The 12,500-nt window shown below is 37.0% G+C and overlaps 1 protein-coding gene across 1 annotated transcript in view; it reads right to left on the bottom strand.

Annotated features, from left to right (window-relative positions):
- The window catches only part of LOC122815812 (extracellular calcium-sensing receptor-like), a 363,125-nt gene that overhangs the window by 180,047 nt on the left and 170,578 nt on the right, over nucleotides 1-12,500 (bottom strand). The window contains exon 5 of the mRNA XM_044088617.1: nucleotides 9,048-9,171. Coding sequence (XP_043944552.1) covers nucleotides 9,048-9,171 — 124 coding nt within the window. The remainder of the gene's footprint in view (nucleotides 1-9,047; nucleotides 9,172-12,500) is intronic.

Here is a 12,500-nt window from a genome sequence, read left to right as displayed (position 1 = left end):
AACTCTAAAAAACGCACTAACCATATCAGCCTGTATGGATTCTCTCAACTCATTCAAGAACCTACTAGAGTAGATAAAAAGTCCCAGAAGGAATCTATACTAGACTGGACATTAGTAAACTACCCTGAACATAATTACCAAACAGGTTGTCTACCAGATGGATTTAACGACCACCTCCCAACTTTCCTCCTATGAAAACGTGTTAACATACCCAAACCTACAGTCTTTAGACAAGTCAGAAATTATCGCAATGTTAACCCTCTAGATCTTAACATTACGTTAAAAAAAATGTAACTGGGAACCATTGCGTACCCTTGACCTAGACCAAGCAGTGGACTATTTTAATAGTACTCTTACTAACATCCTTGACTTAGTACCCCCTATAAAAAATTAGATCTAAACTTCACCATGCTCCATGGCTTAGTAAGTCCACTAGAGCCCTATTAAAGACCAGAGATAAGGCATGGAAAACCTGGAAGAAAGATCACACTATTCTATCCAAACAAAATTATCAACACCTTAGGAATCAGGTCAAAAAACAAACAACGCTCGATAAACAGAACTACTTTCTAGATATCCAAAACAAACACTCTAACAACCCCCAGAAGTTCTGGAATGCCATTAACTCTCTACTAAAACCTGGAAAAAATACCACACCAGCTCCCACCTCCACCTCCACAAAAACAGATAATGATATAGCCTCCCAATTCAATCATCACTTTACTGAATCCATTAAATCACTATCATCTCAACTATCCAAAAATAACTACTCACCCATGCCAACAGCTCCTAACAACACACCTCCCTTTACATTCTCACCTGTCCCAACCTCCACAATAAATACCTCTTAAAACTTAAACCCACTACTCTTGCAGCAGATGGCATACCAGCAAATTTCCTAAAAATGGCTGCTGACTCCATATCCTACCTGGTCTCAATCCTTATCAACACCACCATACAGGAATGCTATATCCCTCAACTGTGGAAAATCTCCTACATTATTCCCCTTCATTAGGGTGTAAATTCCTATGATTTCTCAAACTACCGCCCCATTGCCATTCTGTCTCCTTTATCACAGATACTTGAGAAATGCATACACTCTCAGGTCATGCATTTCCTAAATTCAAACAATCTCCTCTCCTCTACACAACATGGCTTCCACCCACACCACAGCACAACCACCGCACTTCTCTCATTCACAAACCTGGTTAACCAACATAGAAATAACAACAGATTTGTATCTGCTATATTCCTGGACCTCTATAAAGCATGCAACATGGTTTCTCACTCCATACTAATAGATACTCTAACCTCTTTATCCTTTGTCCCTGGCACTATTGCATGGTTTAAAAACTATCTATCAGACAGACAACAAGCTGTCCAGTGGCAAGGAGTTTTATCACCTTTACTCCCAACCACCATTGATGTACCTCAAAGTTCCATATTGGGTCCACTTCTCTTTTCTATTTTCACCAATAATCTGCATATCTCTACCCTGCAGGCCTCACTCATACAGTATGCCGATGATTCCACCCTAATCTGCTCAGCCCCATCTCTTACCTCCCTAGAGCACCTCACCCAAGAATCTTTTTCCTCAGTAGAAAGGTGGATCACAAATATTCAACTTATCTTAAATCCCAGTAAGACTAAATTACTTCTATTTACCCCAAGCAAATCAAAAACCACTCCACTCTCCTTCTCTATCTCCTCCAATAATGGTGCTGTCATTTCTCCCTCTCTCTGCACCAAGCTCCTTGGCATCAAAATAGAAAACAACCTCCACTTTGACATCCATATCTCTCAAACTATAAAAAAGGTACATAAAAAAATGGGTTCCCTATACAGACAAAAAAAATTTCTATCTGATTAGGCTCAGATCATCCTAGCTCAAACCCACCTTCTTTCCACACTAATGTATGCAGCACCAATTCTGACTTATTTTAAAAAATCTGACCTTGGCAAACTTGAGTCTTGTTATAACAAAATCACCAAGTCTGCTAAAAATTCACCCTTTAGAACCCATCATTGTATACCTCCTACGCAACTTCAGTGGCTTGAACTCCCACAGTTATTAACCTATCACCAACTAGTCATACCATATAACAATCTAAAAAATCCTGACAAAACTCCAGCTCTAAGGCAATTACTGACTGACTATACACCAAATCGGCCACTCCGCTCTGCCAACAAATCACTCCTCTCAATCTCCTCAGCCAACAACACAGCAGGTAAAGCTCTATTTTCACACAGTATAGAAAAAAGTTGGAATGATCTCCCTCACTCTGTGACTTCTGCATCAAATACCACACAATTCAAACACTCCCTTAAGGCTCATCTTATATGATCTTGACTTTGTCCATGTGTTACATAATCCAAAATTATGCTACCTCCATCCTTCTCTTTCTCTCCTATTTTCAGGCCCTCAGTAAGCATGGTTGAAACAAATGGTATCCCTTCACATACAGTAATGTGGTTGTGATCTCTGTCTGCATTTTTCATGACTAACAAAATGTACATATGTCACTATTGCTGATAAGAATTTTTTCACTGTTTCTTTTTCAAAAAAGACTGTTGGTATAACAATGTTTTTTACATTATGTATAATGTCATTATTTGTCGTATTAATTATGTGGAGCTTTTCTCCCCAGGCCTCCGCTGTAAATGGACCTTGTCCAGTCAGACCATCCTGGTAAACAAATGTAAAATAAATAAATAAATGTAGCTGTGAAGGATAAGCCGATCTGTGTGGGCATGTGCATGCATGCATGTGCTGGGGCATAAATACCCTCAGCTGTCACTGATTTTGCAAAATATCTGATTTTTTTTTGCATCATATTTTGATCTACTCATAAATTTTGTGGTTTATCTGGTAAATCAATGAAAATGGTGGGCAGTAAATTATGAGGACCAATATTTGATTTTCAGATATAATAGTCTTTAAAAATGTATGCTAATGCAAACCATGTTATTCTAGGAAGTTTCTAAGTATGTAAATGCAATAGATGTCCCAGAATGTGATCCTTTGTCCACTATTATTTTTGGCTTTCTCCTTGATTCTTGAGGTAAGGAGTTGAGACATATGCAGGTTGGTGGGGGGGGGGGGGTGCACACTGTATTCTGACAGCAATGATCTGTGAAGATAAATTCCTGTATATCCATCAGTAGGAAGTTGACCATAATTTTTTCCACTTTCTTTCACTGTCAAACATCAAAAATATACTCAATAGGTGGCTGCCTATGGCTGTCTGGGCAGCACCGTGTGTGACGGCGGCTGGTAATTGGCAGAGTGTAGCACTGAGTACTGCTGCCATCTAGCAGCACTTGGTTCTCTGGTTTCATTTTTGGCTGTGATTACTTCTCTGTAGAGTCTGTGCATACCTTGTCTCTCTTGTGTTTTTTTTTATTCATGTTCTTTGATTTCTTCTCCCTTAGCTGTATAGTATATTCCTATGGACATTTGTATTTTTACTTTTGTCACAATGTAACACCAGAGGGATATAGAGAATGTAGCTGTTTCTCATCGGTGGGGCAGGAAGGCAAGTACTGTTCCCAGATAGGGGTTGTATATCTTTGCATTTCTCTTCTTAATCTATTGGGGAAATACTGTTGTGTTAGCATTGAATATTAAGCTTTAAACACATCATTTCTTGAAAGAAAAATGTAATCACAACTTATTTTTTCTTGAATGAAAAAATAAGATTAAATTTCTTTCCTTACTCGTGATCTTTTAGTTCAGGTCATTATTACATCAAAAAGTTGTAAAAAAACTAAGATGTATATCTGCACATTTAAAACCCTGCGATTTCTGGGAGTCTAGAGGTTCCAGATTCCCAGTTTAATTCATATAACTCCTCCAGACCTATTACAGTAGAAACTTGGCCAGTTAGGGTATGTTAAAACCATGGTGGAAGATAAAAATCAAGAAAAGTTATGAAAAAGCAAGAAACACATGATCTCCTTGGATGGTGTAGGACTAGGATGAGGGTAAACAGAGAAGAGGCACTGAGAAAGTACAGGGGTGACTAGTGTGCAGCAGGGGGTCCTTAGAGTCATTTAGGTTCCATTTCATTTAAGTCTGGCCTTGATGACTGCAGTTAGACATGTGAGATATATATAGTCAGTAAAGTGGCTATAATGAATGTTGCATGCTGAGGCAGGCAGTGGATGAAAATTAATGATCAAATTTGTTGTTAAGGTCATTGACCTGCTGTAATGAAGCTACACCCTATTCTAGTAAGCCCAACCCATTCTGTTGTGCTTTGCAGCCCTCCCTACTTTGTCTTTGAAGTCACCAGCTGACAATGTTTCTATCCACAAATCCATATTGGCTGCCATTTGAAAATTGTTGTCTCCTAGAAATGCTAGCTTTCCGTCAGGATTCATTCCTAGGCACTGTTGTTAAAATGACAAGTATGCAGTTTCTCTGATTTTTCTGATCCCCCTCTATGAGTTTAACACATTTGCTGTAGTTCAGTCCTGTGGAAATTCTGTTAATATATATCTGCTAGGAGATCTGCAAATGCACAATTTAAACCTGAGTTCCTCAAAGTTAATTCTAGCATTGCCATGGATTTTTTCAACATATACCCAATAATATGAAAGTTGATAAAAAAAATAAAAAATACTGATAATGAAAATAATCAGTTGATTATTTATACAGTATGTGAGATACTATAGAGAATTCAGATCAAGTATCTTGAGGAAAATTTATTGATATCCATTCCTTTAGAACTAAATTAAACAAAATAATGGGTATAGTTCCCCATACTAAAGGGGTGGCGTAAGCCACAAAACTATGGGCTAGGCTTGTAAATGCCCTCGGGCAGATAGCCTAGTATGAACCTATGAACCTATGAACCTATGATTATAAAGAAACTTAATCTCGTGTTTGTTAATACATGGACAGTTTCAGCTTCTCCTTTGTGGTACAATTTCATTATATAAAAAAGTGGTATGACAGTGCAAGGTGATCAACAGTTTTTTCAAAGCTGCCATTATATCAGATACACATAAATATCCTTTATATGCTAGCATAATGAGGTGTTAACATCTCTTAAAACTATTATTTTAGTTTTTCTTGCTGTTCCTCTGTCACTGCCAAAATGTGCCGCAGTCAAAGGTTCGCTTTATTTCATAAAAGTGAGATTTATTCCTAAGACCTGGACTACTTCTTCTTCTTTTGGCTTTTCCTGGTTAGGGGTCACCACAGTGGGTCACCTGTCCAGTCATGATTGGCAGTGGAGGTTTACAGTGTCAAGTTGCCAGCCTGGCACCCAACCTTCCACAAAGGCGCACACACACACACACACACACACACACACACACACACACACACACACACACACACACACACACACACACACACACTCACGTCTAGGGCCAATTTAGAGTGTCCAATCCACCTAAAGCATGTCTTTGGGATGTGATGAAGAAACTGGAGCACCCAGAGGAAACCCACGCGACCAAAAGGAGGACATGCAGACTCCACACAGAAGGCATCCCAGCCGAGAATTGAACCAGAGAACCTCTTGCTGTGAGGCAGCAACGCTAACTGCTGCACCACTGCAGCCATTCTTCCTAAACTCTGAGCTACAACAGGATTATTTCTTTTTAATTTTACATAACAGAATCAAATTGTGTTAGAGAGAGAACTTAGAACAGCTAGAAAACCCAAAAGCCTCCAGTCAAGCCATACATTTACATTGGAGGAGTGATTTTATTTTCGGGCCAGATTCACCCTTTCACATGAAGTACCTATTTCTGGATGTATGTACCTATTTTCAAATGAGGTTTAGCCCTTCACATAGGGTTGCCACCTTTTCAAATGCCCAAAGTGGGACATTTTTGGTACAGACATCAGATTTTGCAGGCAGAAACATACCCACGGATAGTACAAAGGACAGAACTTCATTTGTTTGCTTAAATAAAAGCTTATTCTTGTAGCATTTTAGTTGCTTATTCTGTTTCTTATAACACTTAGGTGTTTCAGATACAGAATAACTGTTTTATGCGACTATTACATAAAATATAGGAAATAATTTTGTCCTAAAATCTCAGGACATTTGCCATTTTTACAACTTTTTTACAGGGCACAACTCCCCAAAGAGGGACTGTCCCTCGCAAAGTGGGACAGGTGGTAACCATACCTTCACACAATGTTCTGAGTCCTCCCATCACACAAGATTTTTGAATTAGTTTAGTACACAGAAAACCACACTATATGACCAACATACTAGTGTTAATTTAATGAAAAAAGATTCACATCTAACGTAACCTTTTTCAGAATCAGCTATAAATTACTTTGTGAGGTAGATTTTTACAATGTCATTCAAGTGTACAGATATTAATATGTGTCTTTGATAATGTGCTTATAGTTTCATGTCATTTTTGTTTCTTTTATTCTTAAAATGTGAATTTCTTGTGTGTATTGGAAGTAGTATTGTATCTGTTTATACCTCCACTTGCATGTGTTGTTTCACTTTCCTTTGTAATCTCAAGAATTGAGATGATGCACAAAATTTCAGGGTCTATATTAGAACATCAAACATTCAAAATGTTAAGTGTTCTAATATCAAACCCTACCACTCGAAAATACCAAACATCGAACGTTCAGAACAGCTAATTTTTTCCTAGGGAAAAAATTCGCTGTTCCACAACACATACACACAACACAAGCACACCAAACAAACAGCAATCAACACACATACACCTAACGTCTTACACCTAACCCTACACTAAACTATACACACACCACTAACTATCCACTTACCTTAACCAAAAAACTAACCCTAAGGTCCATCACTATCGCACACTCACCTCACCCGCGCCCTAACTCACCTAACCCGCCCTAACCCTCATTTCCACACAATCGCACACATACCTAACCCGCGCCCTAACCCTAATTCACTTAACCAGCCCTAACCCTCATGTCCACACAATTGCACACATATCTAACCTGCACTCAATCGCACACTTACCTGAACCCGACCCGTAACTTTCCAACAGAGTGCTGAAAATACCGAAGCAACAGAAATGGAAAGAATTCGGTTTTCTGCTTCTTCGATATTTTCAGTGTTCGCTGAAAATGGGTCAATATTAGAACACTCGATATTTTAATTGTTCGGTGTTCTAATTTAGACCCAAAATTTCATTTAGTCTACATGTGTATAGTTCTAAATGACAATAAGGTTTACTTTGATTTTGACTTCTGACAAGAATCCCATATTCCTACTGAAAGTGGGGAGAGTTATACACTATTTGGTATTCATATTTATGCCGTCAGAGTTTTGGCTGGATGTAATAAATTTTCAAGAGATTTTTATCCTATTTTCCATGTCTGCAGGTTGAGAAGTATGCCTCTCATGATAAAACTATATTTGTTTTTTCCTAGTAATCTTTCTATTGTGTTTTTTTTTTTATTCTTACTGGATTTTGCGTGCACAGCTACTCCATAATAACATCTTTAATCTGTTTTCCATCAATGAACTGCACCTGTGTTCGCTCTCACTCACTTCTTCCCCTCTATACTCTCCTTCCTTTCTCAATGACCACACATTGCCCTTCTATTTCCTTTTAAACCCCCTTGGCCATCCTTTTGTTTTGTTTTTTTTTGTTTTTTATTTCATTTCAGTCTACAAAGTACCCTCCTAAGCTAGACAGGTGGTCCTTCTGAAGCTGAATGCAACTCAAATGAACTTTCCATCCCTTCTCACTCAGAATAACTTATTGGTCCTGCTTGGACTTCTGTTGCTAATGTCCACCTTGATTTATACCTTACTTCTCTCTGCATACTTCCTGCTATATTTTCCTAAAATTTCTGTCTCAGACTTCAGTTCTTCTCAGTATTATTTCTGTCTAATTACTTCCATTTAACCTTTCTTATCAGAATATTCCAGCTCTCTTCCCTTCAGTCCCCACTCCCACCTATTCCTCCTCATCACTTTAACCTTATATGTTTACATATACATTCACCACTTATTGACTATTCTTTACACAGTACCTCAAACAAACTAGTAGTGCAAATGTTGACAACTATCTTATAGTGCTCATGACTGCTCTGTCTCCTCTTTCAAGCTTATCTCACTTTCATTATACAAATACATTTTTTCCAGTTTTATCTTTTTATACAGTAAATTCAGTTTCCTCACATTGCCTGCCAGAATTGCACAGTTAAACACACCCCATGCAATTTTGTGTGCATGAGCATATAAGTTATCTTGTATTTTGCTGATATACATAGAGAATATTAGAGACTTAACTTTGCATATTCCAAGCCAGCTGTCATGGTATAAAGGAAGAAAACTCTACAACCCAGTTACCTGAGTTCAGTTATTAGCTCAGGTGCTTCGTGCAACTGGTAGTGGAGGATGGGTGTGCCCATCCTTGGAGTGGGAGGGGCAGAGCTTATTGTGTACTACCATGTACCTCAGGAGGAGGAGCATTGATGCAAATGAAAGGGTACTCAGCTCACCAAAACAAAAGGTGCTGGTGTTCATTAAGTGGACCTGGATGTGAGCAGTTGCATATGAAAGGCATTGTGGGCCTGCTTAGTGGGACAAATTGCTTATCCATCTGCCCAGGGGTAGAGGCTAGGGTCTTCATAAACAACATCATGTACAGAATGTTTGTGAAGGGCAAAATCAATACATATGGCTGCCTGAGTGATTCTTCTTTGAATATATCTTGGCTTTCACAGAAGAGGAATAAAAGGGCACAATTTCAGATGCTGCATGGATAGATGGCATTCAGAAAAAAAAACCATGAAAGAAAAAACGTACATATTTTCTACTGTTGTGCATGATTTGATTCAGTGTTCTAACCCCGTGCTTCTAATGCTAAAATAAGCATTTCTTCTGTCATTGTTCACTAGTATGTACATGGATTAAGATTTTACCAGCTAACTGATTAATTTTGAGGGAGGCAATAACTTTGAGCCAATCCTGAGGAGATTTAATATGTGACAACAGCTGCAGCCTTATGAGTGGAACTGTAATGCCATCATTAAAATATTGCATCAGAGATTAGTTCAGAAATATAAGTCCACATACCAGAGGCATTAGAAATTTCTCCATCTGAACAAGGGATGCAGTCAAAGCAACATGGTGGCTCTCCTTGTCGTAAAACTCTCCTGTATCCAGGATGGCAGGCTTCACTGCACATAGACTTAGGAACCTGCAGTAAAATGCAAGAAAAAATAAGCAGCTATTAACATGCTATAAATCATTAGCTGGAATTCACTTGTTGTCTGACAACAAAACACACTTTAGATGGGAGCTGGCTTGGTGAGGCAGACTATGAGACCCTCTAACTAAAGAGGAGCATAGAAGTGCATCACACCTTACTCCACTGCAAGGGTTCTCAGACATTTCTAATTCCAGACATCATGCATTTCATCAGTAGAAGCATAAGGATGACAACAATCATTACTACCATTCCAGTTAGCAATGCAGTGGACATTTTATTCATATGACTGGAAAGTTGATTTATATTAAAACATCTCTCATTTTCTCTCCATACATATATATATATATATATATATATATATATATATATAGATATATATATATATATATATATATATATATATTTATATATCTATAAGAATACAGGAACTGGAAAAACACGCCAAACCTGGACCAGAAACAACATGTATAATAACAGGTTTTCGTTGGTACACAACAGAAACTACTGCAAAAGTCTTCCGATACTTGTTAAGTATCAAACCAAACAGAAATTCTTCTTTAGATAATGAAGGAATGGCAAACCAAGTAATTCCACCGAAAATCTTTTATTCACAATTGCGAAGACCAGAAGAACACTCCAAAAATAAACCAAGCGCTTTCGCCTGGACAATTCCAGGCTTTTTCAAGATTAAAATGTAAGTGTGGCCACACTGTTTAAATACACAAGTTGATCGGCCAATTTAGCAATTAAGATAGCAATTAAAAAAGATTGCAATCAACTTTTAAAGTGCTATAATGCTGCAGCGTTGTCATTCACATGACAAGTATATTCATTTAATATCAGTGAACATTAACCAGCAGCAAAACAAATTTTAGTGTTCATAAAATTGATAAATCCTTTCAAAATTCATTTACTGTAATTAAATATATAAATGCAAAACATTAATAATCATATCTAATGAATTTAAACAACAGTTAAAAATCTCTGTTGGTCATAAAATAAAATAAAAACACATCATTAAAAATAATTTCTTAACTAAAAATGTAACTGTTGTGCTAAATAGGTAAACACAATATATATAATTGATACTGCACAAATATTTGTGTAACATTAATTCCAAAATTGAATTAATTCACTCATGTTAAAAATTATTTCTAATAATAATGACCATATACATAAATAAATCAATTAATACAATATTCTTTCTTGTTAAAAAACTTTTGTAAGATAATTAATGTAAATATTTATAAAATTTGAACACCAAAGAGAACCTAAAAAATGTCTATAGTTTATTCCTTTTCATTTTCAGTATACTGTTAATACTGATGTTCTCATTCATTCCTGGATTCCTTGAGGCATCTAATTTAAGTTGCCAGGTTAGCTCTCTGGTTTCCAAGTAACTTGGAAAGTAAAGCTTGGTGAGGCAGACTATGAGACCCTCTAACTAAAGAGGAGCATAGACGTGCATCACACCTTACTCCACTGCAAGGGTTCTCAGACATTTCTAATTCCAGACATCATGCATTTCATCAGTAGAAGCATAAGGATGACAACAATCATTACTACCATTCCAGTTAGCAATGCAGTGGACATTTTATTCATATGACTGGAAAGTTGATTTATATTAAAACATCTCTCTTTTTCTCTCTCTCTCTCTCTCTCTATATATATATATATATATATATATATATATATATATATATCAGTCACAAAAAAAAACCAGGTGCACTGGCCCAAATAGGGTGCTGCATCCCAAACAGACTATAAAGAATGACATAATCCAGAACTGCACTTCAAGCAACCCTCTGTGGAACCAGAATGGCTAAATAGATGCTGTAGAACATACATCCACCATGACAAATGCGAAAAATACTTCTTTAATTAAGTTCTTTGCTTCAGCTCAGTGCAATAAAGTAAACAGCACACAATAACAGTTCATAACTCACAACTCAAGGCCATAGCATACCAGTTTCACCCTCTGCACTGATGCCTCCAGAGGGCAAAACTGGTATGCTATACACTTAAGTAAAGAATTCCTTTTTCTGTGTTTCTCACTGTGGATGTATTTTCCACAGCATCTGTTTAGCCATTCCAGTTCCACAGAGGGTTGTTTGGAGTGCCGTTCTAGATTATGTGGTTCTGTACAGTACACTCTTTGCATAAGTCTAAAAATGTAGCCATATTAAAGCAGGCTTCACAGTCTGTATACAATTTCCGTGAATGCACTTTTAATCAATGAAAATAACTTTCCATCAAGAATAATGATAAGAACAGAATATGCGTACATTTGAGTATAATCACATTTTGTTTGCATGCTACAAGGCTTGGGAACAAAGGCTAAAGAGGCATGTTGAAACTTATAGGGTTGTGATATTATTAAGAAATACTTCAGACACAGTTAGTTTAGTTTGTTTGGACTGATATGCAGAAAGTCTTTGCAGTGTAGACACTCTGGTATGAGTGCAGAAGTCATGTCAGATATCCAGCATTTCAGAATATTAATGATATTATTCAGATGGAAAGGAATATTAGCAGTGTTAACCAGCATTACAGAATATTACAGAATTTCTACAGACTGTTTCAGTTTAGCAGCAATGTTATTGGACACAGCATTTGAATATTGTTGATATCAACCTTCATTGTACATATAAAGCATTCTTAACTGAACGACAGTGTATGCAGACTTTACTCTGAAATGTACAAGAAGATGGAGGTTAGCATAATGGTTAACATGTTTGCATTATAAATCCATTGTGCAGGGCTTGATTCTCACAGGTTAATTGGCTAGGCTTAAAATTGCCCCAAGGGCAGTTAGCCTAGTACTACTCTATTAACCTATGAACTTGGTACATAAAGGAGAGACTGGCACCTGTTTAGCAAAGTTCTTTGAAATTAACAGATAAAGGCATTAATTTCAGTTAATTCCAGTATCATATAGTCATATTAATTCTCTCTCTCTCTCTCTCTCTCTATCTATATATATATATATATATATATATATATATATATATATATATATATATAGATATATATATATATATATATATGGATTCCTATTACAAGAACGAAAGTTCACTACTTCGAACTTGTAATAGGCAGCCTCTCTTCTGCAAAAGTTCAATTTAACAAAAGTGAACTTTTGCGTAAGTGCACTTCACTGAAAACACCGCAGCACAGTGGAGGACATAAAAAAACAAACTATGTCCTCCACTGTGATACAATAGTCACAGACTTTAGGGTTAGGTCATGGGTTAGGGTAGGGGGATAGTTAGTAAAGCTATCCCCTTAACCTAACCCATGCCCTAACCCTAAGGTTC

This window comes from Protopterus annectens, chromosome 1.part1, assembly GCF_019279795.1.
Source record: "Protopterus annectens isolate FY-2018-M chromosome 1.part1, PAN1.0, whole genome shotgun sequence".
NCBI lineage: Eukaryota > Metazoa > Chordata > Ceratodontiformes > Protopteridae > Protopterus > Protopterus annectens.
Note: the sequence above shows the minus strand (reverse complement) of the source record. Positions and strands in the feature narration are given on the sequence as shown.